This window comes from Danio rerio, chromosome 6 (genome assembly GCF_049306965.1).
Source record: "Danio rerio strain Tuebingen ecotype United States chromosome 6, GRCz12tu, whole genome shotgun sequence".
NCBI lineage: Eukaryota > Metazoa > Chordata > Actinopteri > Cypriniformes > Danionidae > Danio > Danio rerio.
Genome location: NC_133181.1, coordinates 4,006,754 through 4,034,540, shown reverse-complemented (window position 1 = coordinate 4,034,540; position 27,787 = coordinate 4,006,754). Strand labels below are relative to the sequence as shown.

The following is a 27,787-nucleotide window of genomic DNA, read 5'->3' as shown; positions in this document are numbered from 1 at the left end:
TAACCTAGCTAAGCCTGTCACTTTAAGCTGAATACTAGTATCTTTAAAAATATCTAGTCAAATATTCTATACTGTCATCATGGCAAAGATAAAAGAAATCAGTTATTAGAAAGGAGTTAATAAAACTATTATGTTTAACAAAATATTTCTGTAATAATTCAGGAGAGCTAATAATTGACTTCAACTGTATATGTCAATAAACAAATAGGCTATATTGGCTATATATATATACTAAACTCTGTCAGTATAAGTCGAGTATACTTCAGTGCAATAAGTACATTTCTGAGAAGTACATAAAAAACCAGCTGAAAGTGACTAATAGTGAAAGTCTACTAAACTGCTTTTTCTTAAAGGATTAGTGAAGCCGAATCAGTGAAAGCTGTTCAGTTTTCTGTTTATAATGCAACACTGTGGGGTTTTCCCTCTTGATGGGTGTTTGGAGATTCCCTAGGAGAGCTCCCTGATCGTCACACAACCACGCTTCACACGATCTGATTGACATTCACAGCTTTTGATTAATCAGAGCTTTCTTTTTAATTAATCATCCAGCTAATAAATACATTATTTAGGCAAATGCAACATTTCAACTATTTGGAGCTAGGGATAAATACACTCACCGGCCACTTTATTAGGTACACCTGTCCAACTGCTCGTTGACGCAAATTTCGAATCGGCCAATCACATGGCAGCAACTCAATGCATTTAGTCATGTTGACATGGTCAAGACGATCTGCTGCAGCGTCAGAATGGGGAAGAAAAGGGATTTAAGTGACTGAACGTGGCATGGTTTCTGGTGACAGATGGGCTGGTCTGAGTATTTCAGAAACTGCTGATCTACTGAAATTTTCACACACAACCATCTCTAGGGTCTACAGAGAATAATCAGTAAAAGAGGAAATATCCAGTGAGCGGCAGTTCTGTGGGCGCAAATGCCTTGTTGATGCCAGAGGTCAGAGGAGAATGGCCAGACTGGTTCCAGCTGATAGAAAGGCAACAGTAACTCAAATAAGCACTCGTTACAACCGAGGTCTGCAGAAGAGCATCTCTGAACACACAACACGTCCAACCTTGAGGCGGATGGGCTACAGCAGCAGAAAACACACCGGGTGCCGCTCCTGTCAGTTAAGAACAAGAAACTGAGGCTACAATTCACACAGATGAGTCTCGATTTTTGTTGCCACATTCGGATGGTCGGGTCAGAATTTGGCATCAACAACATAAAAGCATGGATCCATCCTGCCTTATATCAATGGTTCAGGCTAGTGGTGGATGTGTGATGGTGTGTAGAATGTTTTCTTGGCACACTTTAAGCTCATTAGTACCAATTGAGCATGGTGTCAAAGCCACAACCTACCTGAGTATTGTTGCTGACCATGTCCATCTCTTTATGAGCACAGTGTACCCATCTTCTGATGCCTACTTCCAGCAGGATAACGCACCATGTCATAAAGCGTGAATCATCTCAGACTGGTTTCTTGAACATGACAATGAGTTCACTGTGCTCAAATGGCCTCCACAATCACTAGATCTCAATCCAATAGAGCACCTTTGGGATGTGATGGAACAGGAGATTCGCATCATGGATGTGCAGCCGACAAATCTGCAGCAACTGCGTGATGCTATCATGTCAATATGGAGCAAAATCCCTGAGGAATTTTTCCAGTACCTTGTTAAATCTACGCCATGAAGGATCAAGGCAGTTCTGAAGGCAAAAGGGGGTCCAACCTGGTACTAGTAAGGTGTACCTATTAAAGTGGCCAGTGAGTGTAGCCATGCTAAAACTGTGCTATTCTTTCAGTATAGCTTTATCATAACACCTATCAATCTTTATGGAAAATGCTGAGTGCTTAGAAAACAGTGTGTTTTGCAATGCAAGCAAAAACGAGCCATTCGATAGAAGAAAAAAAAAGACACGAGAATTAGAAACAAGTAAACTCACATCTTTTACTGATGCACATTAATGGTTTTTACAAAAGACATGTATGGAAGTCCTAGAGCCTCAGCATTCAGAAGTGCGGTAAGAACGAGACTCGTGTTTAAAAAGCAAAAAAAAAAAACAAGAGGCAGAAGAAACGTGCCGGATTTCTTAAATTAACTACATACAACTATATCTCACAGTATATGAACATTAAACGTATTATAAAACAAAGCAATAAAATAGGCTTCTTGATAGAAAAACATCTTTTATAATTTTCTTTTTTTTTTGTAATATATATATATATATATATTTAGAGTGACGATTAGCCCTGTCTATTGAACAACAGACAAACTGCAACAACCTTACTTTCTCCAAATGCTGTCGGCTAGAAAAGTCCAAACAGGCAAAACGACGGCCTCCTCAGCTTTCAGAAGAGCATTTCAGTCTCTAGAGCTCGGCTACTGCAAGGACAAAGATGACAGTTCATTAAAGCACAGCTGAGAAGTGCAAAAATAGCTTATTAAAACCACGGGGCTTTTGATCAAATATGGACAGCAGTGAGAGCTACATTAATGGAAACCTGGAAATGAGATAGTGTGGAACCAGAGTAAGCAACGCAGGGCTCTGAACAAGCTGTGAAAAACCCAGATTCTTGGCATTTTGCTGTGACTCCTTCCAGGAAACAGAACACACCCATGAACTCCCTCATTATGAACCATTACTCCGACAGCACTGGAACTCATATTGCAGAAGGTATTTAGAAAGCACCAGGTAATAAATAAGCTTGTAAAAAATGACACGCTGAATTCATTATGTTCCAAATAATGTACAATATTCGAGATCTCGACTTAAAAACAGGAGATCTGACTGTATAGAATGCAATGGCACGTCCTTTCGGTAAAACGCGGGTAGAAACAGCACCCTCAGTTAAAGGTGTAGTTCACACAAAATGTTTATCTATTTACACACCCTCTGCTTGATCCAAACCGGAGTTTCTTTCCTACGCTGAACTCAAAGCAAGACAGTTTAAAGATTATCAGAAACCTGTAACCATTGACTTTAATACACTCTCAGAAATAAGGGGAGCTGTCACTGGTTAAAAAAAAGGTCCACAATAATACATCAAATGTACATTTTGGGCACATCAGGGTGCTAAAATGCATCTTTGAGGTACCAAAATGAAATGTTTTTATGGAAGTCAATGGTTACAGGTTTCTGATATCTTTAGCCACTCTCACAAATAAAGGTACAGGAAGCTGTCACTGGAACAAAAGATCCATAATAGTACATCAAATGTACATTTTAATCACATCAGGGTACTAAAATGCACCTTTGAGGTACCAATGTGGACTGTTTGGCTAAAGAATGTCAGTAATCTGTAACCATTGACCTCTATACACTACAGAAATAAAGGTGCGGGAAGCTGTCATTGGTACACAAGGGCCATAATCTTACATCAAATGTACATTTTAATCACATCAGGGTACTAAAATGCACCTTTGAGGTACCAATATGGACTGTTTGGCTAAGGAATATCAGAAACCTGTAACCATTGACCTCCATATACTCTCAGAAATAAAGGTACAAGATGTCACTGGTACTACAGGTCAATAATGGTACATCAAATGTACATTTTGAGTATGTCAAGGTACTAAAATGCACCTTTGAGGAACCAATATGTAATGTTTGTATGGAAGCCAATGGTTACAGGTTTCTGATGTCTTTAGCCACTCTCAGAAATAGATAAGAGAAGCTGTCACTGGTACAAATAGGCCATAATGGTACATCAAATGTACATTTTGGGCATATCAGGGTACTAAAATGCACCTTTGAGGTACTAATATGGACTATTGGCTAAAGAATATCAGAAACTTGTAACCATTGACCTCCATACACTCCAAAAATAAAGGTAAGAGAAGCTGTCACTTGTAAAAAGGTCCATAACTTTACATCAAATGTACATTTTCGGGCACATCAGGGTACTAAAATGGACCTTTGAGGTACCAATATGGACTGTTCAGCTAACGAATATCAGTAACCTGTAACCATTGACCTCCATACACTCCAGAAATAAAGGTACAGGAAGCTGTCACTGGTACAAAAGGTCCATAATAGTACATCAAATGTACATTTTGGCCACATCAGGGTGCTAAAATGCACTTTTGAGGTACCGATATGAAATGTTTGTATGGAAGTCGGTGGTTACAGGTTTCTGATATTCCTTAGCCACTCTCAAAAATAAAGGTACAGCAACCTGTCACTGGTATAAAAGGGCCATAATGGTACATCAAATGTATATTTTGAGCACATCGGTGTACAAAAATGCACCTTTTAGGTACCAATATGGACTGTTTGGCTGAATAATATTAGAATTCTGTAACCACTGACTTCCATACGTGCTCAGAAATGGTACAGGTAGCTGTCACTGGTACAAAAGGTCCATAATGGTACATCAAATGTACATTTTAAGCATATCGAGGTGCTAAAATGCATCTTTGAGGTACCAAAATGGACTGTTTGTATGGAAGTCAATGGTTACGTTTCTGATATCTTTAGCCACTTTCAGAAATAAAGGTACAGGAAGTTGTCATGGTACAAATAGGCCATAATGGTACATCAAATGTACATTTTGAGCTCTACAGGGTACTAAAAGAGACCTTTGAGGTACCAATATGGACTGTTTGGCTGAAGAATATTAGAAATCTGTAACCATTGACTTCTATACACGCTCTGAAATAAAGGTACTTCCTGTCATTGGTACAAATAGGCCATAATAGTACATTAAATGTACATTTTGAGCACTACAGGGTACTAAATTAGACATTTGAGGTACCATTATGGACTGTTTGGCTACAAATGTGTACCTTTTGAAAAGGTACCACCCCACTGACAGCTCCCATGCCTTTAATTCGGAGTGTAGTATTTGTTTCCTACTATGAAAGTCAATGGTTGAATCGGTTTCCAACATTCTCCAAAATATCTTTGTAAATTCAGCTGAAAAAAGAACTTATTAAGGATTAAAACCACTTAAAGATGAGCAAATACGGATCATATTTTACATTTCTGAGTGAACTATCCCTTTAAGTGAAATAAATTAATGTTTAATTTGATGAAAGTAGATATTTATGAACAAATATTCTGTATTAAATGCTCACGTGTGTTTTCTCGAGTGTGTTTGGGACAGTTTCACAGCGCTGAGGTTAAAGGGTGTCAAACACACCCCAAGAAAAAGCTGCACTGTGTGTAAAAGACGCTGTGAAACTTTCTGCCACGCCTGCAGACGAGAGTTCAAACCCATCCAGACGTCTGCTTCCCGCCAGATGATCGCTACTGACGCTGGCAGGGGCTGCTGGAAGAGTGCTGGTGGTTTTGGGTGAAGGCCATGTCTGTCGCTGCTGGTTACTCCATGATTGCTCTGTAGATGACGGGCTCGATGTAGTCTCCTCTGTACCTGGAGTTGATCACTCGCTGCCGCTTGCTCTCCTGGACCTTCTTCTCTCCAAACATCCCGTCAAAGCGCATGTCCGAGGCCTTAGACTGCATAACACACATGCGCAAATCAATAGAATGCACTAGTGCCCACATATTTTCAGCAGCACTAGTTCCTAAAGATATAAAAAATTTTCCATAAAACAATAATAAAGCACTGTAGGGATGCACAGAAATAGAAACCGAAAATTCTGTTCAAATATAATATAACGAAAATAAAATATAAAATTATGAAGTCATTTTGTAAGACGCTTTAAATGTAACTTAATAACATAAGTTATGATTAAATAACCACGTTTTATTGACAGTTAAAGTTTATTGACCGTGAACGAGCTGAGAGGCATCAATTAGCCTTGCGCTATTATAAGCAGCAGGAATACACGTGCACTGCATAGAAATGTCCTTTTGAGCAGATTGTGCATTTCTAATGAGCATGTGAGGTTCATGCATACACAACAGGTGCGCAAGCTAGATGAGGGTGCATTTAGTTGTTTGCTATTTGGTCGGCACAGCAACAAATCGTCATTGTGTGTTGCAAGCCATTGGAATGAATGAATTCATAATGCAGCAGATTCTGCATCCAGTGTGAAAGCCACTTCAGACTGTACAGCGACTATGGCTGGAGGGAGAGCGAAACCAGTGCTGAGCAGTTTGATATTGATAACTTGTATTTGTTACTATATTTCCTTAATTCAATAATTGTTATAGCTGGAAACTGACTGGCTTTTGAACAGGGTTCCTGCAGGTTTCTTCAAGTTAAATTTAAGACTTTTTAAGAACCTTTTAAGACCATTATGAATGAAATTTTAGACTGGGATAAGGATTTTTTCCAATGGCCCGATTAATTTCTGTAGATACTTTTTGTATTATTGGAAGATCATGTAAAGGGATGTGTTGCTTTAGTTTTCTTTCCCTGATTAGGGCATTTAATTTGGAGAATTTGCTGTTAAAATAATTATTGGTTATTGGGTTATACAGTTGAAGTCAGTTATATTGGTTATACAGTTGAAGTCAGAATTATTCGCCCCACTTAGATTTTTTTTCTCTTTTTAAAATATTTCCCAAATTATGTTTAACAGAGAAAGGAAATTTTCACAGTATGTCTGATAATATTTTTTCTTCTGGAGAAAGTCTTATTTCTTTTATTTTGGCTAGAATAAAAGCAGGTATTAATTTTTTTAACACCATTTTAAGGACAAAATTATTAGCCTCTTTAAGCTATTTTTTTCCCGACTGTCTACAGAACAAACCATCATTATACAATAACTTGCCTAATTACCCAAACCTGCCTAGTTAACCTAATTAACCTAGTTAAACCTTTAAATGCCACTTTAAGCTGTGTAGAAATGTATTGAAAAATATCTAGTCTAATATTATTTACTGTCATCATGGCAAAGATAACATAAATCTGTTATTCGAAATGAGTAAACTTTTATGTTTAGAAATGTGTTGAAAAAATTGGCTCTCCGTTAAACAGAAATTGGGGAAAAATTTCAGCAACCTAAAAGATCAACAAGCTGCTATGTTTAACTATTATCATCACCTTTTGGACTATTATGAACTCAGATTGATGGAATTACTCTGTAACAGAGGTTACATGTGCTGGTGAAGGTTAAAGATACAGATGAGAGGTCCGCACTAACTGTGGGCTATCTTTTGCATGTTGTTTTTGAACCCAAATAAGGACTAAATGTATATGCTGTGTGTAGTTTTTCTGTAATTGGTAACATATCAGAGATTCTCAGGGTCTGTATGTGTTCACATATTGACATCGACTGAAACTTTCTGTCGTACACCACGCCCACCAAAAGAGCACCATTGGTACCCTTTTGGCAGTGGAAACGCTAGCCCGATAAAGGTGACCCAAACCGACCCGTACCTTATCGTACTGTACCACTCAGTGGAAACCAGTTGAAATTTAAGACATTTTAAGACTCCGCGAACACCCTATTAAAGCAAACCGTTTTGTTGCTTCCCTATAGCTAGGCCCATTCTGCAGATTTCTGCAGATTTTTAGCCCATCATTAATTCTGTTTATTACTTGAGTAAATGCATAAATCTGAATTTATTCAGTTTTTATTCAGTAATTTATTACTTTTTATTTTATATATCAAGGTTTTAGTTATTATACTCCGCTGGATACTCCCCAAAAAATTCCGCAGAAATCTTCAGATTTTTACCAAAATTGTCCGCAGAAATAGCAAAAAACGTTCGCAGATTCCGTCTGGCCCTGCCTATAGCAGACAACGGATTACTGATAGCAAGTTGCACACAATCCAATAAAAATATTACCTCCACCTCCACAAAATGTGGATAAGTAACTGATAAAAAGTCTCTCATTTTTTCAGTACAGTTGGCAGCTTTCCACAATGCCTCTCTGATTAGTTTTCTGGACTATTGCGTAACGTTTCCTGATTTGTTAAGCCTTGCTCATGTGACCTTTACAAAGTCAGTAGACTGACAGAGTGTAAATTATCACGTATTATGTGTTTTAAGGTGTATCAAACATACTGAGATGTGCGATTGTCCCCTATCCCCTGACAGCTCAGTACAGTGGAGATTGCTTAAGGTATAGTATTTTGAGTTGTTTGGGACGCAGTGACAAACAGCCGAATCTTTTGCTGAACAGATCCACTGATTTGATGCTCATAAGTTTTCTTAAAAGTCATTGTGCCGCAGATTAGATTTGCTGAAATGCGTGTTCATTGAAATGTAAGAATGAGTAATAAACCCATATGAAACTGTCCCTTAAATATGACAATAGCTATGTTTCTATCCAAAATGTGAATAAACTTTTTGCGCAAAACTGGATTATCGCATAAAAGTTGCGCGAATGAAACATCGTTTCCATTAGGGGTGTCAAATTTAATTGTTTCTTCGGTGCACCGCGATGCAGACGCGGACAATTCGGTATCGATTCAGTAATAACCATAACCGGTTATTATGTAGTGACGTCATTTATCTCCTATGCGCTCTGTCGCGAGGGAGGCGAGCGCCGTTATTTACAACACTCAGCCAACTCAGGGCCGGCCTGTGGCATAGGCACCATAGGCAAATGCTTAGGTGCCAGAAATGAGCGCGCATCAGTTGGTTTTGTTTTCGATTTTCCTGACACACATTCAGTTATAGACGGCAATAACTCAAAAACCTCTTACCCTAAAAAGATCTCAAGTGTGTTTCCTACAGAAAGACAAAGCTGGTTATGTTTCACAGCTGTCTTTCTTTTTTTCGCTCGACATTACGAGCACTGCTCCGTTTAAGCCCTCGCAGTCTGCGTTTACTTTAGCCGGCAGAGCTCGCGCTGAGAGGAGCTCTCTGTAAGGGACTGTCGGAAAAGTGCTTATTTTTTTCTGTTTTTCTGCTCCACTCAGCACGAGCTCTCCCTGTTGCAAGGGCTTAAGTGTGCTTGTTTGTGTGTGTGTGTGTTTGTTTGTTTGTTTGTTTGATGCTGTCTAAGTTTGTGAATGTGTTTGAATGAGAGACAGTGTGTTGCTGTGTGTCTGTGTGTTTATACAGACAGCATGTTATAGCCTCCCCCCTAAAATATAACACTATATATGGAAAGCACCGTCAATGCACCGTGATGCACCGAGATATCGAATTGAACCGAATCGATGGCATGATAATCGTAACCGAACCGAACCGTGAGACCAGTATAGGTTCACACCTCTAGTTTCCATCCAACGAGTCAAAGCAAACAAAATCGTCACTTCCTGATTAACTGGCGCCAAATATCAACAGTAAAAACTGCAATTGCTGCAGTAGAAGAAGCTTCATCAATCTTTCCTAAATGAATGCGCCTCAGAAGACAATCCTGACAAGCAGTGAGCGCGCAGTGGCATTTGAAGGTGTCAGACGCGGAGCACAGGCGCTCTTGATTCTAGGGGTCATTAATAATATAATAACATTAATACTGAAATGGTAAGGCGTTTTATAACGACCAAAATAACATTTCAGATGTTTTATAATGTGCTCAACCTGACGTTTTATCCATTCACACACATTTTAAGCATCACATGATCTCTTTTAACAAAATCACATGACCTTTTTTAATGCGCATGCTGGAGTTTGTGTGGTAAAAGTGTTTCCATCGCAGTTTATGCGCATCTTTTCTTATCGAATAAAAAGTTTATCCTACCCAGTTAGGCGCATAAGTTTTTTATGCGTATTTTCAAAATTTATGCGCATCATGGCGTTTCCATTAACCGTTTTTTTTATGCGCATATGCAAAATGCGCATAAAATAGGTGGATGGAAACAAAGCTATTGAGAATACAGTTTTGTGCTTGGGTGCTCTTTGCGACCCACCAATTGAACGTTAAATAAACAGGGATGTGGGACTCAAACGCTCCTGGTTACAGTTTGTTTGCTGAATGTTTTAAAACGCACTCCTTCAGGGACTACGCTGTACTGTTACCTTTTTTATTAGTATAACTTGCAATATCTCTAATATAGAGATCTCACCAGACGTGATTTGACCCTTTTGGGCAGCTCTTCATCAAGGGTGTAGACGTCATCTCTCTTAGCAGTCAGCAGAGATCCATCCTCAAACTCCACCTGAAGAAGAGCAGTGGTTTATTATTCAGCTCAACACAGACATATAATAGTTCAGCTTTTCTCTTTGACATTTACCTGATACATCTGAATAACATGAGCTGCCACGAATTTGGCTCCATAGACGAGACCGTCGGTCCATCTGACTTGAACCACTTCACCCTGCGGTGGCGGACCCAGCTGAGCACAGTCCCGGTTCTACACAAAAACATGACAATGCATTTACAATGCATTAAAACATCATTTTCTAGCCACAGCCACGCATCATTCTCGAAATGTATAGTTTGTCTAAAGTGATGTATACAAACTATATATTATACTAGGGCTGAGCAGGGATGCAATCAGTTGGCGCAGTCGACACTCTATAGTCAAAAGCGACATTTTGTGTCTGCTGGTTTGTTTACTTGCGGGAGTTCCAGTGGCATTTTCCCGCATGTTAATTCTGACCAATCGAAAAGCAGTTTAGGAAATACGATTAACAACATCTGGCCAATGAGTGAAGTGGATTTCAACTGGTTTGGACCAAAGCAATCAGTGTGGTGTGAAAAGGACCCAAAGACAGCCGAAAATGCTACAATGCATCATTTGTTGCCAACAGTCCAGACCACATGAACCAAACCACAGATGTGAAAGCACCGATAAGAGATTTCTTTCAAAAACTGACCCCAAACCTTTAAGCACTAGCAAAGAGCTTAGAATGACCAAGAGGCGACACTCTAGTGTAATTTGGGAAACACCCACTAGAGGGCGCGACGGCCATTTTGGAATGAAAACTCCAATAGAACAACAGCATATTATAAGTCTGTTAAATAAACTATTAAAAGTGCTGATGATTGTGATAATAAGTGTTGTATTGTCGTCTTTAAGGTTGTATCTCAGTTTTAATGCACTTTTTAAAAAGATAAAAAACAAAGCAGCTGCTTGCCATCGCGACAGTAATGAGATCCAATGGACGACTGATCACTTTCACTCCAAAATGGTGGAATCCGGAGCTGTTTCTGGGCGCTGCTGTTGCAATGGAGCGTTCTATTGAGTGTCGCCTCTTGGTCATTCTAAGCTCTTTGGCACTAGTGTGATCTCCTTACAGTCCTTCCTATAACTTTTCCACAACGTTTCTTGCGCAAAACTTTTCACATATTTCCCTGATTTCCTCAAGGGAATTTAATAATTAGTAAATCTACTGTTAAATGCAGATTTTATACTATAGCCGCTGCAGAGAACATACAAAATGCACCATGACTTGTCTCTTACCACAATATCCTCTGGGAAAAGGTTATCGCTGAAGGAGCCATCATCAAAGTTGACCTCATAAAAAGTCTCTTTTGTCAGCTGTATGACTTCACACTGGTAGTAGCGTCCGTTTTTGTGCTTGCAGATGACCCTTTGGCCCACGCTGAGCTCTCTCATGGCTGACTTATTACGCTGCAGGAAAAACACACAGATCACAATTAAGGCTCTTTCAATTCTGTTTTATACCTCAGATTCCACATTTTCAGTCTGAAGTTTTTGAAATCTCTTTTACTGATTATAAATGATGGTCACTGAATGGAAGGAAAGACAGATGCTTCTTCAGTTAAAGTAATGCACTTATAATAATATATTTCTAACAGAGGACAATTTCCATAATTTGTTTGTACTGTTTATTATTCAAACACACACAATGAGGACGCAGCAGAATCTGGTCATAAAATTGTAGATGAATAATTCAAAGGCAGTGCTGTACACCTTATTGAATGGGGATATGGGCTGCTGTTGTCAATATTAAAATGCAAGAAACTGTTCAAATGAGAGATTTGCAAATTTCACTTGTGAAAGAAAGATGCAGTCTGGTTTACTAAAAGCAATCTGACGTGCGTGTGATGCTTTCTGAGCAAACAAACTCATGACCGTTATTGCCAGAGCTGATCTGAGAGTCAAGGTCAACTTTATATGTATAGCACTTTAAAACAACATGAATGTTGAGCAAAGTGCTTCACAAACATGGCCAAAATAATTAAAGAGACAGGACAATATATGCTACAATAAAATTTAAAAAATAAAAATAAAATTTAAAACATTGGCACAATCATGAGTCACTTAAAAATAAAATTATATCAGTAGGCCAAAGTGAAGAGGTACGTTTTGGCTGATTTTTTAAAAACGCTTAATGAAGAGTCACGTTTTGTTTACTAAAATTTGTGATACTTTAGTTTAGGTCACAATTCATGGTATTAACAAACCATTGACTAGTAGTAGTAGCTTAATAAACTACTAATTAGCTGTTTACTAATAGATAGTATGGTAAAAGTTAGGTAATGGGTAGAATTAGGGATGCAGAATAAGATCATACTTAATAACAACTAATGAACGATTAATATCCTAATAATAGGTAAGTAATAAGTAGGCCCACACAGAATCTGAGCATGCAGAATTTTGCAGATTTTGAGCCCATCATTGATTGTTTATTTACTTGAGTAAATGTGTCTGAATTTAAATTTATTCCGTTTTTTAATTAATTTAATATTATTGACTAATATGAAAATATTTATGTGATTTATTTACAGTATAGTTTGTAAAGTAATGTTTTCAAGTCGCCTCACAGCAAGAAGGTCGCTGGTTCGATCCTTGGCTCAGTTTTCGTTTCTGTGTGGAGTTTGCATGTTCTCCCTGCATTTGCGTGGGTTTCCTCGGGGTGCTCCGGTTTCCCCCACAGTCCAAAGACATGCGGTACAGGTGAATTGGGTAGGCTAAATTGTCCGTAGTGTATGAGTGTGTGTGTAAATGTGTGAACCCAAAGATGGGTTGCGCCTGAAAGGGCATCCGCTGCGTAAAAATGTGCTGGTTAACTTGGCGGTTCATTCCACTGGGGCGACCCCGGATTAGTAAAGGGACTCAGCCGACAAGAAAATGTATGAATGAATGAATGAATGAAGTAATGTTTTCTGTCTTTTAGTAGATCTATTATATAAGAAACTTGCTTTGTTTACCAAATATAGTGGATCTAATTGGATTTGCATTGTTAACATTAAATACAAGTTAAAATGTATTACTTTTTAGTTTATATATTAGGGTTTTAGTTATTAAACTCTTAAAATCATTCCACATAAATCCACAGATTTTTTTTTTCCACAGACAATTCTGCGCAGAAATAGCAAAAAATGTCCGCAGATCCTGTCTGGAACTAGTAATAAGTCAGTAGTTAATAGCATGAATTGTGACCTAAATTAAAGTGCTACCAAATTAGTTTTAACTATTGACATGGAGTCAAGAAATATTTAAAACAAATATTTAAAATGAAAGCAAAACTGAATTTAATGTTGTTTTTTTACTTACAGAAAAAAAATTATAGATTTATTCTGCTCTACACCAGCTCTAAAATGATTTGAACACTTGTGCCATCAGGGTTCAACGCAAAGGATTTTTTTCTACTGGTCCGATCGGGCCAATGGTTTAGATTTTTACTTGCCAAGCCAAAGATTCCACTGGCCCCACCAAAGAAAAAAATACAATTTAAACGCTATTTTTTAGCCACATATTTTAAATAATGTGTAAAAAATAATGCCTATAATTATTTAAATGTTAAAAATTATTTAAATAATACTTTTAAAATGTCAATATATGTATAATGAACAAAATTATGTGTTAACAAAACAAAAAGAGCAGTATGGAAAATGTGAAGGTATTTTATTTCAGTTCGAAATTATTTAACAAAAAGGTGGCCCCAATCGGGTCAGTAATGATCCTGTCTACTGTCCCAAGCATCTCTCACACTGGCCCCAGGCCATCGGGCAGTCCTTATTGTTGAGCCCTGGCCATGCTTAAAAAAAAGAAACCAGAAACAGGATAAAAGAAGAGACTATTGGACAAACTGCTGAATTTAATGTTTTTTTTTTATTTACTGAAGGAGCAAAAAAAAAAAAAAAAACATTATCTAAATTTATTCTGCTATACACCAGCTATAAAATGATTTGAACATTTGTGCCATGCTTACAAATGTTCAGAAAGGAAACAGGAAACAGGATAGAGGAAGAGACAACTGGGCAAACTTCTACAACCACCTGTTTCAGCCACATCTCATTATATGCAGTTGAAGTCAGAATGATTAGCCCTCCGGAAATACTAGCCACCCTGTATATTTGTCCCCCAATCTCTGTTTAACGAGATAATATTTTTGCAACACATTTCTAAACATAAACGTTTTAATAACTAATTGTTTTTATCTTTGCCATGACGACAGCTAGTATTACTAGTATTCTACTAGCACTGTTGATACTAGTGTTCAGCTTAAAGTGACATTTAAAGGCTTCACTAGGTTAATTAGGCAAGTTAGAGTGATTATGCAAGTCATTGAATAACAGTGGTTTGTTCTGTAGACAATCAAAACAAAAAGGGGGCTAATAATATTGACATTAAAATGGTTTTAAAAAATTAAAAACTGCTTTAATTCTAGCCGAAGTAAATCAAATAAGACTTTCTCCAGAAGAAAAAATATTATAGGCAATACTGTGAAAATTTCCTCGAACTGTTAAACATTATTTGGGAAATATTTAAAGAGGAAAAATTACAGGATGGCTCATCATTTTGGCTTTAACTTTAACAGTCAGATGTACCTCAGACTGTACTGGTCCTTTGTGGCGGCAGCAGGTGACGTAGACGACGAAAGGCCAGTCGTCTGGGTGCATGATGACGCCGGCGGCCTGTGCACAGGTCGGGTGATATGAGGTGGGACAGCGACCGTGAGAACACTGCACACAACAGCCCAGCGTTTTCTTCATCCGCCGCTTGCAGTAGTAGCATTTCTAAAAGCACATACAGCGAGATAAGATCACAGGAAGTCATTGCACAGGAACCGAGACCCAACGGCAGTGCTGATATAAATAACAGCAAAGCACTTCCAGTAAGAGTCAACACCCTAAAGGAAGTTACAAACTGTGTCAAAACATGTCATTGACTTGTGAATTTATTTCACAAGAAGGGCCCGTTTTGGTACAGTTTGTATATAAATATAGAATATAAAACATAATATAGTATTTCATTTTTGATATTAGAAATATAAATAAACAGTCATATACAAACGATAGACATAGACATAAGCCCCTTTCACACAGTGATACCAGTAAATATCTGGAAAATTTCCGGAACGACTTTACCGGTATATTCAAAAAAGCGCTGTTCACACAGGCGAGGACGTTACGGAAATTTTCCAGAAAAGACCGTTCACACATCCATTCCAAAATACCGGTAAATTCTGACATCATTCACCCCAAATGAGCCTTAAACAGCTGCGCTTGTATTTGTAAACATTTGACAACATTATAAACTCTGTTGATGATCAGTATTGTGAACAACTTCGATGAAAACATATGGAGAATCACTTTCCGTGTCGAGATGTTCATTATATGTGTGTGTGCTGGCGCTCACAGGCTGTTTCACAGGCACACGCAAAGCTTGAAGGTAAACAAACAGCGGCTTATCATATGCATCTTATCGATGATTATTTACACAGTTGGCATTAAGAAGAACAAATAAACGTTATCTGACTAACATCTAGCAGCTAAACTCGTCTGGGAAAATATTCAAAGGCTTTTATTCTTATAAACCGAGCGGACGTGAATGCGTCTGACTGTTCTGATTGGCTAAAGCAGACGACTTATGTCAGCACGTTCTAGACGTGCACGCGCTCTTTCCGGTAATCTTCCTTCTGCGTTTACACAGCGCAGCATTCCGGCAAATTACCGGTAATGTTACAACTTCTCTTTCCGGAAAATAGCCAGAACGAATTTACCGGTATTTTCAAAAAGGACCTGTTCACACATATACACCTTTCCGGAAAATTGCCAGTAATTTTCCGAAAAGGTCTGTATGTGTGAAAGGGGCTATAGACATTCTGGTCTAAAAAAGGAGGCGTGTTGAGGCACATTGCTGGCGCGTTTCTATTTTGAGGAATTTAAATAGACGGTTTAATAGATCAGATCAAAGCAGGTCTATTGTCCCGCGCAGAGCGCTATAGTTGTGCGCCTCGCTGACACATAGCTTAATAAACACAGGATGTGCAGCAATACGCAAATATCTTTACAAATGAAAAAGAATTAAAGGATTAAAATATTACAAAAATTATTATTTTCTAGCCTACATAAATATAAAAATCATGCGTTCTATATCTCGGGAGGCTTTTTCAGTTTATTCATGACAATTTGCTTTTGTATAATGTTATTATTATTAGCAGTGGTATTATTTATTATACGCATATTTATATTTGCTTTTTTAAAAACAAGCTTAGATTTGTCCACCTGTCAGGTTTTAGACTATATGGATGTGTACATGTGTACTTCATTATTACTGTTCATTTATTCGTTGGCTGGAAATTAGAACTGAATTTAGAAATAGTTTTGAAACAAATCATTGCGATTAACAAACTAAATTATGTAGGCTATAGGCTAATGGATATATCTGTGTGTACAGCACGTATCTCTATCCACGAGAGTGAAAGTGAAAGTAAACAATGAGGAGGCCCATCTCTCTTTCTCGCGCTGCAGATGCTCTGTTTAACCGTTTTCTCTCCAGTTTTTCCACTTACAAAGTCCACCATGTAAACAGCAAATGTGCTATGGCACGGCGCAACTGACTCTTAAAGGGAATGGTAGGTGAGACTCTGATTGGTTTATTCTCAAAACACACCAATAACTCATTAAGAGAATAAGCTTAACCCTGTTAGACCATGCACCACGGCGCAAAGCTGATTTTTCCATCCTTAAATTAGCAAAAGATTCTGACACGCACTTAATGCGTTTGCGCCCTGTGTTTAGGATTTTGCGCAAGGATCGTCAAAATAGAGCCCTTAAAGTTTACTTACAGCTGATCACAATCTGCTGACAAGTTTGTTTTTTTATAGATAACAATTTTTGAGTGGGAAATGGCATACGCACATTTATTTAGTGTTGTGAAAGGGAATGGTAACAATACAACATGGTAAATGCTTTACTGTTCCAACTTGTTTTGAAATGCGTTGCAAGAACCACAATTAAATACGTGATTATTTTGAACAAAAACAATAAAAATCATGAGGAAGACATTAAATAATGTTTGTTGTATTGTCTGCATTGAAATACAAGTCAAAATTAAATTTAGAAATCACTACTTTCTTTTTGTATTTGCGTTTTTCATACTATCTTTGTCTGATTTGGGGTTGTATATATACAGCTGGCCCAGCGGGGACTTGAACCAGCGACCTTCTTGCTGGGAGGCAACAGTGCTAACCACTAGGCCACCGTGCCATTCATTCACATAGCACTAAATAATTTAACATATGCAGTTGTGTATTACTGTAATGTAAGAACAGAAAGTCACCAGTTTGAATCTCTGTAAGGGAATGCCGCTGAGATCCACTGGTGATCGTTCAGTGATGTTCACGAAGCGAGCCTCCTGTACTGCCACTGCACACAGCACATGAACCCATCTGCACACAGAGACTGCATTTATTGATCTTGAAGAAAACAGCTGGAAAAAACGTCATTTTACTGTAAAAGCATGCATGTAAATTCATGATTTCAAACTATAAATTCAAATGTTCAAGCAGAGTTCGTAAAGACACAGTATAAAATGGAATAATCTAAATCAGTGGTTCTTAAATATATTTCAACAAGTACCACCTCAGAAAAAAAACAGTCTCTCCAAGTACCACCAAAATGAGCAGTATTGAAATACAGTAGAGTAGTAGGCCTAGTAAAGCAGCTACAACTCTGCACAGTTAAAAAATGTGGCAGATGACCTTAGAAATATAGGTTATATGTCATATATGGCATATTATATACATCATTTTTGATAAATTTTGAAATATATAGCATGTACATGACATATTTGATTCCTCCGTGTACCACTAGAAGGAAGTCCGCGTACCCCTAGTGGTACACGTACCACAGTTTGAGAACCACTGATCTAAATCGTAGTTAAATTAAATGTAGTGCAAGAAACACCTGTATAAATTGATGTATAAATATTCCACTTTTTTGCATTAGCATTGCTATTGAGATTCTTATAAAACGTGTGAAAAAATAATAAAACAGAAAACATAACAACACTAAGAATAGCTTCAGGAATCAAATTAAACCAGGCATTCTTTGTGGGTACTGTGAAAATCATCTGGCACAACACAAGTAGTCTCAGAATTGTGTAATAAGTGAGACAGCATGGAAACAAAAGATTCTTTGTCGAATATCTGAGGTGATAGCTAGGCTAGAGTTCACTGCTGTGTTTTATGACACATTTAGTCATGCCTTCCTGCAGACTTTTATTTGCCTTTACTTACTTGCCATTATTGGCTCTGTGCAACGCTCCACCTCTCAACGAACATAAACAGCAACTCTGTCGAGAAACAGACTGAAACATCATTGACTTTCAAAACATCCAACTGTGTCAGAGACAGAAGGGATTAAAGATCATTATGTGCTTTATGCAAGTTTAAAGAAGCCCAAAAACTTCTTGGACACTTAAAAATAATACAGTTAAAATCAGCATCATTAGCCTCAATGTATATTTGTTTTCAATTTCTGTTTGACATTAAGATTTTTTAAACACATTTCTAGACATAATAGTTTTAGTAACTAATTTGCTTAGTTCATTTTTTATCTTTGCCATGATGACAGTACATAATATTTGACTAGATATTCTTCAAGACACTAGTATTCAGCTTAAAGTGACATTTAAAGGCTTAACTAGGTTAATTAGCCAAGTCATTGTATATTGATGGTTTGTTCTGTAGTCCCGGCCCACAAGGGGGCCTCAGCGAGCATTTTGGGAGTCACTTCAAATTTTACTTTTTTTTTTTTTAGCAGTGGACGATTAGAAGAACAATCATGTTTATTTCATCCCCTGGATGACCAAAAATCTGACAAATTTGAAATTCGTCCTCCAGAAAAAGACTGATTCACCTTTAGCAGCTAATAATAAGCATGCTGGACCCAAGTGAGGAAGCTCCAAACATTTCTAGTCGCAGCGCTAGCAATACTTAAAACACGAAATGCAGGAAATACCAAGATAGTTACCTGAACTATAGTTAGTTTACAAAATGGTTTAGTCCATTTTCTAAAAGCAAAGAGTCCTTGACCCAGCCACAGTGCATTATCTGCAGCAAAGTTCTTGCTAACGAATGTATGAGACCGTCCAAATTAATAAGACATTTGCAGACGACACATCTCCAATACCGCGACAAGCCCAGAGCATTTTTTGACCGCAAGGAGAAAAGACTTATGATTTTTCATAGATTTTACATTAGGCTATTATTTGTGCATAAACGTATCTAGATATAGTAATAAACTTACCGTTCTTTAAAAACAACATTTTTTGTCATCCTTACCGCAAACCTATGATAGCGATAATATTATTAAATGTGGAGGGGGGCCTTAAAATAGTTTCCGGGGGAAAAGAGGGGTCTCAAAGGGGGAACCACTGCTGTAAACAATTGTAAAACAATATTGCTTTAAGGGGCTAACAATATTGACCTTAAAACGGTTTTAAATAATTTAAAACTGCTTTTATTCTAGCCTAAATAAAACAAATAAGACTTTCTCCAGAAGAAAAAAAAAGTATAGGAAATACTGTCAATCATTTGGGAAATATAAAAAAAAAAAGAAATGAAAAATTTAAGTAGTACAATTTGATGTCACATACATTTTTGTCAATTTTCTCACCCATCATAGTTACACAGCCTTTAATTGATAACAAAGACAGCATTTTGGAGTGACCTAATTTTAATGTGTCCAAATTTTCTTTGGTTTCCTATATAGGAAGAGGTTTGTGTGTACCTCAGCAAAGGCGTTGGCTTTACAGCGGGCACACTTCCAGTCTTTAGAGACTCTTCCTGAGGCAACACCGTAACAACCTAAAACAAACAGAGCAGGTTAAACACACGGTTCCCTGATGAGGGCACTGAATTCAGGATGTCGCTTTCTTCACTGAGTACTCAAAGATATTAAGTTAAAGCTTTCATTTAAAAAAACTAAACTACAAGGGGTGAACGACACTAATAATAACAACCCAGGCTCATTCTGAAAACATAGTCCCATGGACGAATCTGGAGACTGCGAAATACGTCCTGGGAGGTACGTATTTTTGCAGTTTTTGTTTTCGCGAACCCACAAGAGGCCGCTGTGTGCGCTTTTTCGTATCTCAAATGTTTCTTGTGAGTGCCGTTCGCACTCGTGCTGTTCACCCACGAGTGGCCGCAGTCTGACTGACTGAATGATTGACTGACCCACCCTTCTCCTCCTTCCCTAAACCCAACCAATTTTACCGATTGACCCGCCTGCCCACTTACTTCCCTAAACCCAACCAACAATTTACAAAAGCTGTCCAGAAAAAGAAAAGCCGTCGTCTGATTTTTTACGAGTTATGAACTCGTTCACTTTATTTTTTGGATTCTGTTTTTGTCTCACACGATTTCTGGAACCGCTCTTCCCTGGACTCGAACACGGTCGTTGTGATCAACTCCTCTCTGCATCTCAGGTCTGCCGACGTACACGATGAGCTAACTGGACAAACTGGTTGCAGTGGAAAAGCCCTCCACATGGAGGTAAGCGGTCACCGGGTAAGAGTGAAAGGGAACAGCATCATACCGCCCCGTAGCGTTCGCTTTAAAAAATGAAATGCAGCCATATGTACCTCCTAGGACATATTTCGCAGTCTCTAGAAATGTACACGGAACTACGTTTTCAGAATGAGCCTGGGTTGGATAATAACACTGATGATGAAATTTAAACCTCAATATTTTAGCGGAATCTTTTCCGATAACATTCAGTGAATATAGTTGAATATTTGTCAAATAATTTTGTGGCTAAAAATGATTGGTTCAGGCACTGTTTTGGCACCGGTACCGTTTTAAAAGTATCGATTTTAGCAACGGTATCGAAAAAAAAACAAACGTGACCCAACCCTAGTCGAATCTAGGAATGCCGATTCTATAATATACTAATAATATTGAACCGTGGAGTTTGTACTGAATTTCAATATTACATTGAGTATTCTGCATCTCTAGTATAGTTTTTTTCATTCACATGTAAAAATTGTATTTTGCATTTCCCCCATTCCTTTAATTGCTCTCTGAACTGTCTCTGTGCATGTTAGAATGCACTGAAACACAGCTTCCTCCCTAATTAAATGGCCCATCAGTGAAATTAGTGATGCTTTCCACGTGAAAAATAAAAGTGACATGTGCCGCATGTCACCGTGACCCTTAAACCGAACCATGAGAATCTGTAATGTTGCACCCCTAGTGGATACTCACTAGTGTGCACTCGGACACTGCAAAGGGAGCAGCTGATGAGCAGACTAGTGCCGTCCTCCTCCAGGTGAGCTGTGGATGGCTGGACGTCTGCGCTCTCCTCAGTGGTGATGGTAAAGCATCTCTCAGGAATCAGAGGTTTGGTTCTCATCTGACCTCCGCGCAGCACTACAGCCGGCTCGCTCTCTGCTCCTTCAGACTGAACACAAACACAGGAAATTACACAGGAAAGCACAGAAATAAAACACAAATCAGTGTTTCCCACAGACGCAGGCTGGTGTCCCATGGTACGTGTGAGTGGCAGCGGGTGTTTTTTCTGTGTGCATAATAATTACTCAGAGCATTCATACCGAGAGCAAGCGTGGGCAACGCTGAGGCGATGGTTTTGGCTCTGATTTTTGTTGCACTGCTGACTCAATTAAAGTGACAGCACACTTTTGATGGCCAAAATAAATATGACATATAAGCATGCCTACTGTGTTTAATACATATGTAGGCTACAGAAGGTATAAACGTGTTTGTTATTATTCAGTTTGAGTGCAAGGGGGCAGAGCAGTGGTTAGCACTGCTGCCTCATAGCAAGAAGGTTGCTGATTCAAGTCCCGGCTGGGTCAGCATGTTCTAGCTGTGTTGTGCTCTGGTTTCCCCCACAGTCTAAACCAGCGGTGTATAAAAACTCGGTCCTGGAGGGCCGGTGTCCTGCAAAGTTTAGCTCCAACTTGCTTCAACACACCTGCCTGGAAGTTTCTAGTATATCAAGTAAGAGCTTTATTAGCTGCTTCAAATGTGTTTGATTAGGGTTGGAGCTAAACTCTCCAGGACACCGGCTCTCCAGGAACGAGTCTGGACACCCCTGGTCTAAACACATGCGCTATGGTTGAATTGGGTAAGCTAAATTGTCTGTAGTGTATGTGTGTGAATGAGGGTGTATTGATGTTTCCCAGAGATGGGCTGCGGCTGGAAGGTCATCCGCTGCGTGAAGCACATGCTGGAGAAGTTGGCAATTCATTCCTCTGTGTTGACCGCTGATTAATAAATGGACTAAGCCAAAATGAAAAAGGGCCTGAGCAGATTTCTTGCGGCACGGGAATAAATTTCTAAATAAAGTGCAAAAGCGGTCAGTAACTGGTGTAATTTGAACAGGAGCAGGCAGTCTAACAATATCGCTCCCGACTCCCGAGCGAGCGAGCACACATATGTATGTGTGAATGAAAGAGTGTGATGCTGTGTTTAGCTTGTTTGCTGCTGTCTATGTGTGTGAATGAGAGAGAGAGAGAGCTTGGTGCTGTCTATGTGTGTGTGTGAATGAGAGAGTGTGATGCAGTCTGTGTGTCACTTGCTTGGTGCTATGTGTCTATGTGTGTGTGTTATACTGCAAGCTTGTTATAGGCTGTATGGATTCTGTATAGCTGGGTGGTTTTTGGTTTTGTGTGGGGGAAAAGGGGGCGGGGCGGGCAGCGGGACAACAAATGCTGAATATCCGCTTGTTAAGTGGTGACGTGTTTGTGACGTATGTAATACTGTTTCCGGGTCCAAGCCGCCATTCAGCTAAGTGGAGAAATCATTCGTTTATGATCGCGTTTTATTCCTGTCACACATTAAAGTTAATTTTATATAAAATCATAGTGTACACAACAATCTCTGGGCTTGCTGCATAACAAATACCAAAAATGTAACAATTTATAAAAATATTAATCACTTTCTGGCCATCGGATATTAGGCATGGACATGTATACTGCCATCGTGATTTTCGAAAGCCTTAAATCGCTTTGTAAACGTTTATTATTACCATTTCATGAGTCTCCCCATTCAGTTGAATAGAGCGCTTGGACCCGGAAGCCGCTTCACGTGACGTCACATTTAACAAGCGGATAAGCGGGAGCGGTCGGGTTCAGACTAAAACCTGGCGGGAGCGGGATTTAAAATTTACTCCAGCGCAGATCTCTAGCAGAAGGTGTGACTGAGTGATTGACAGCTGATATTAACCAATCCATTCGCGTTCAGTTCTAGAGCTGTGGGCCAATAAGAAGAGCTTGTAAGCGGGGAAAGCGTTGCAGGCTTTGTTTACTGCAGCATGTTGACATGACAACTGTTTTAAACTATTCCCAAGAGCTGTGTTTGGCGTTTCAGATGCAAAGATGCAATCTGTGGGAATGTCTCCTAAAACATTTTGCGTTAAAAACTGGTCAACAATATTATTCACTCTCACAAATGCTCACAAATATATTTTGAGGTCGCATAGATACAATTTTGGGTGCATTTTTGAGCCCTCACATAGTAAGCTTTCAAGTTGACGTCAACAGAAGGACCACCCCTCCAAACGCGGAAGCAGATGGACAGATTTTGACAGAAGATTAACAAAACACAATCACAATTAGTGGACTAACTTGCCCTGATTAACTGTTCACCTTAAAGGGCCATGAAACCCCCTCGTTTCAGCAGGGTGTTTTCACACCTCTACTTTGGAAAAAGTCTGAAAAGTGGGCGTGTCCAGTTCTGTTTAGGGGGGAGTGTCGGAGGAACTAAAGTGAGATGGTGTGGGAGTGTCTATTTGTGCGCGCTGAGTTTCAGAGTCAAAACAAACACACACACACAAACACAGGGGAGAAAGTGACTGTGTTTACATGGACATCTGTAGTCGAATTATTTGCCAAATTACTAAATGTTGGACTTTAACTGCAGTTTGGCTCTTTCATTCAGGGAATTCATTCATGTCCCTCGCGACAAACAAGATATTTGATTCGAGGAACTGCTCTAAGCGTGTATTTTTCATGCAATGTTTAATACCGCACGGCGAATGAGAGAAAAAAACCCTCCGCATTTCCCGGAAACTTAGATGCACACAGCAGGTAGCGTCAGAAAGCCGCGTGTGTTATTCCTGTCACAAAATGCGGTGAAAATCATACACGAGGTTAAAGTTTGGTTGTGGTGCTAACATGTTTACACGGTGTAATAGTTAGTTCGATACGAACAAACTGAATAAACACAGAGCACTGGTCGCTCACTTACCAAATCTGTAGAGACAGGACAATCACCAGCAACTAGAGCCGCGTCTTTATTAACAGGAGACTATAAGCGAATCTGGATCTCGGCGTTTGCAGATGAGAACAGCTCTCAGGTAAACAATAATCCTCCTTAGACACGTAAGTTATTGTTGTCGAGCGTCGCGTACACTGTTAATCCACACGTGAGTCTGAGCTTTCACTGAGAGAAAATAAAAACGAAACTTCACTGCAGCAAACTATAAAAGCAACACTTCACGCTTGTTTTGGCAATACAATGGGGCGTCTCTGTCATCTAAACACTGTGACAGTAATGAATATTAATGAAGTTGCACAATAGAGCGCACTGATTGGTTTGAACCAAGCCTTACTCATGCATTAATGCATCACACTGTAAGACGTAATAAGACACACTCTAGCACAGGCGTCCAGTCTGCACGCTGGAATACACGCTATTATGTCATGCCCGTGACGCAGCTTCAAAAATTAGTTTCAAACCGGAAGTGCGAATTTGCTTGAAATAACGCAAAAACAACCAATTTACACTTTTTACTGAAATATAGGTGTCCTAATAGTGTTTTTAGCAGTGTGGGACACATATACGACTGTCAACAGCTCAAAAAATGTGTTTTGGTGTTTCGTGACCCTTTAAGAATATCAATGTGCGCTAGCAAAATAAACATTGTACGTTTTTATTACACACAAACTTAAAAAATACATAAATAAATCTAACACATCCTAAACTCTTGACCAGTGGTTTAAATGTAGTGTATGATCTGTGTAAGCGTCTGTACCCTGTGATGTGCCTGGAAGAGCATGCAGATGGAGCAGTATGGAGGCCGCAGACCCATCTCTCTGTTGTACTCTCTCTCTCGATCTGGATTGTACGGTCTGTTCTGCCACAGCTGGGTCAGAGGTCGAGCCCAGGCCTCTCCGTCCAGCCCGTCCTCCTCTGATGCCGCCTGATCCTGCAGCTCTGCACATATACAGAACATCATTTAATGATACAAGACTTAATGTACATTAGTTACTTTATCCCTTGTTAAACACTTACATGGTGACTATTTGAAAAGCCCACAGTGACTTTAATGGGACACTTTTAGGTGACACTTATAGCGAAATTTTCAATTTTGCTGTTGCGGCACAAGTATGACTCAACCAGGGGCCCGAATTTAGAGAAGAGGGATTTTGTTCTTGAATTTAGTGGTGCTTGTGCACAGAAATGACACCATTCTGATGTAGTTCTGATCAAAAGGATGTTCAGTGGAAAATGGTGTGCATCTGAATGTCACAGCAGAAATCAAGGCTCGTCAGACCAGGAAATGTTTTTCCAATCTTCTATTGTCCAATTGTGGTGAGCCTGTGTGAATTTTAGCCTCAGTTTCCTGTTCTTAGCTGACAGAAGTGGCACCCGGTGTGGTCTTCTGCTGCTGTAGCCTATCTGCTTCAAGGATGGACATGCTGTGCATTCAGAGATGCCTTTCTGCAGACCTTGGTTTTAATGAGTGGTTATGAGTTACTGTTGCTGGAACCAGTCAGGCCATTTTCCTCTGACACCAACAAGGCTAATAATTTTGTCACTAAAATGTTTTTTAAAAAATTTAAAACTGCTTTTATTCTTTTATTCTAATTTCCTTGTTCTTCTGTTAAACATCATTTGGGAAATATTGAAAAAACTAAATAAAATTTAAAGGGGGGCTAATAATTTTGACTTCAACTGTATATATATATATATATATATATACTGTTACAATTAGTTGTAGTGTAATATAGTGTAGGCTTGTGTGCGGTGTTTCTGTCCCTCTCTCTCTCACTCTCACTTTCATTTCTAAGTATTCGCAGGTGCAGAGGATTGAGTTGGGTCGGATCATGATTGGCGCTTGGATTGGGGTCGGCTGTATTTAAACCTGCAGAGAGCATGGATTTGATGGTTCCACAGACTCTCCTGATTCCCCGCGTATGCTCAGTGGAGATGAGTGCTTAAGTGATCAAATTAGTGTTTGTTGCTTATTTCTCTTTTGTGGTGTTTTGTGAGATGCCGATGTGAAGTTGCTAATTCTAACCGAAGAAACCCGGTTTTCTGTCTCCCTGTCTGGCTTGGAGCATGGTAGGGATGTATGGTGCCTTCTATTTTTTATTTTCGTTTTCTCCTGTGTTTGTTAGTAGGGAGGTAAGTGTTCTGTATTTTATTTTATTATCTGTTTTCTAGGGAGGTTTGATCTAATTTAGTTAGCTTGGTTTATTGTAATTTATTTTGGTTGAACCCCTTCCAATGTTATTTTTTGCTCCTTATTTCTGTAAATAAATCCTACTTGTATTATAATTTTAATCTCCGTTATTTTGTTTTTGGGTAAACCTCTTTTTGATTATAGATTTTTAATTAAATTCATAACTATATATATATATATCTATCTATCTATCTATCTATCTATATATATATATATATATATATATATATATATATATATATATATATATATATATATATATATATATATATATATATAAATATATTTATTTATTTTATTTATTTATAAAATAAAAATAAATAAATAAATATATATTTATATATATATATATATATATATATATATATATATATATATATATATATATATATACATATAAAATAATAATAAAATATATAAATAAGTAAATTAAAAAAATGTATATATATATATATATATATATATATATATATATATATATATATATATATATATATATATATATTGCAGAAAAACTAAATATCAGAAAATATTAGATTTTTCTATATATCATTAATATACTATATCATTTTTATACTATATCATTAAGTGTATTAGTGTGTAAGAGTTAAGTGTAAACATTAGTTCAATAGGCCAAAAAGAGTCACTTCGGTATGGCAAAAGGCTCACAAAGCACTATGATTTTAGTTGTACTATAATTTCATTTAATTATGAATTTTACATTAATTTAAATATTTTTACTATTAGTATTTTTTTTTAGATGTTGTTTGTAGTTTTAATTTTACTTTCAGCTTTCAACATGTTTAAGATTCAGAATTTTTTTAAATCTACATTTATTTCAGGTATACACTTCTAATGTTTCAAGTTTTCTGACTATATTCTAGGTTGTACTGAATTTTTGTTTTCAAATTTAATTTTTTTTATTTTATTCTTAATCAGACACACACACCCTGACCTTCATCACTGATGCTGTCCTTTATCAGAGGGTGGTGTCTGGGCAGTCTGGGTAGTCTGTACTGAGCTTCAGCTGGACGCTCGGCTTCTTTCTGTAGGAATACACAAAGCCACAAACTCATTATTCACAGCAGAGCACCAAACCCTCTAGTGGTTCATGATGGAAGTGCAGGAGTTGTGACATGACATAAAACTATCTTATCTGTCTCTAAATGTTAAAAATAATACTGTAAAACAAATAACACAGTGAATTCAGAACAGCACATAAATCTACATCATCATCAGAACTAAATGCACATACACAATTTGCAAACTATAGTAGCCCTGACCTAGGATATTCCTATGGTGTCTTGAGGGTGAGGTTAATTTTATTCTTTTTTTTTTTTTTT

At 38.2% G+C, this 27,787-nt stretch overlaps 1 protein-coding gene across 3 annotated transcripts in view; it reads right to left on the bottom strand.

Moving 5' to 3' along the window:
- Positions 1-1,919: 1,919 nt before the first annotated feature.
- The window catches only part of kdm4aa (lysine (K)-specific demethylase 4A, genome duplicate a), a 41,390-nt gene continuing 15,522 nt past the window's right edge, over positions 1,920-27,787 (bottom strand). For 2 of the 3 annotated variants that reach the window (XM_001921794.9, XM_005165688.6), the window contains exons 12-22: positions 27,400-27,490; positions 25,011-25,192; positions 21,218-21,413; positions 19,740-19,816; positions 18,245-18,300; positions 17,287-17,395; positions 14,550-14,738; positions 11,212-11,382; positions 10,039-10,158; positions 9,871-9,963; positions 1,920-5,455 (exon numbers count right to left, since the gene is read on the bottom strand). In XM_001921794.9, the coding sequence (XP_001921829.2) occupies positions 5,318-5,455; positions 9,871-9,963; positions 10,039-10,158; positions 11,212-11,382; positions 14,550-14,738; positions 17,287-17,395; positions 18,245-18,300; positions 19,740-19,816; positions 21,218-21,413; positions 25,011-25,192; positions 27,400-27,490 (1,422 nt within the window). In that variant the 3' untranslated portion in view covers positions 1,920-5,317. The remainder of the gene's footprint in view (positions 5,456-9,870; positions 9,964-10,038; positions 10,159-11,211; positions 11,383-14,549; positions 14,739-17,286; positions 17,396-18,244; positions 18,301-19,739; positions 19,817-21,217; positions 21,414-25,010; positions 25,193-27,399; positions 27,491-27,787) is intronic. The other variant, XR_012407534.1, reaches the window with a different exon arrangement.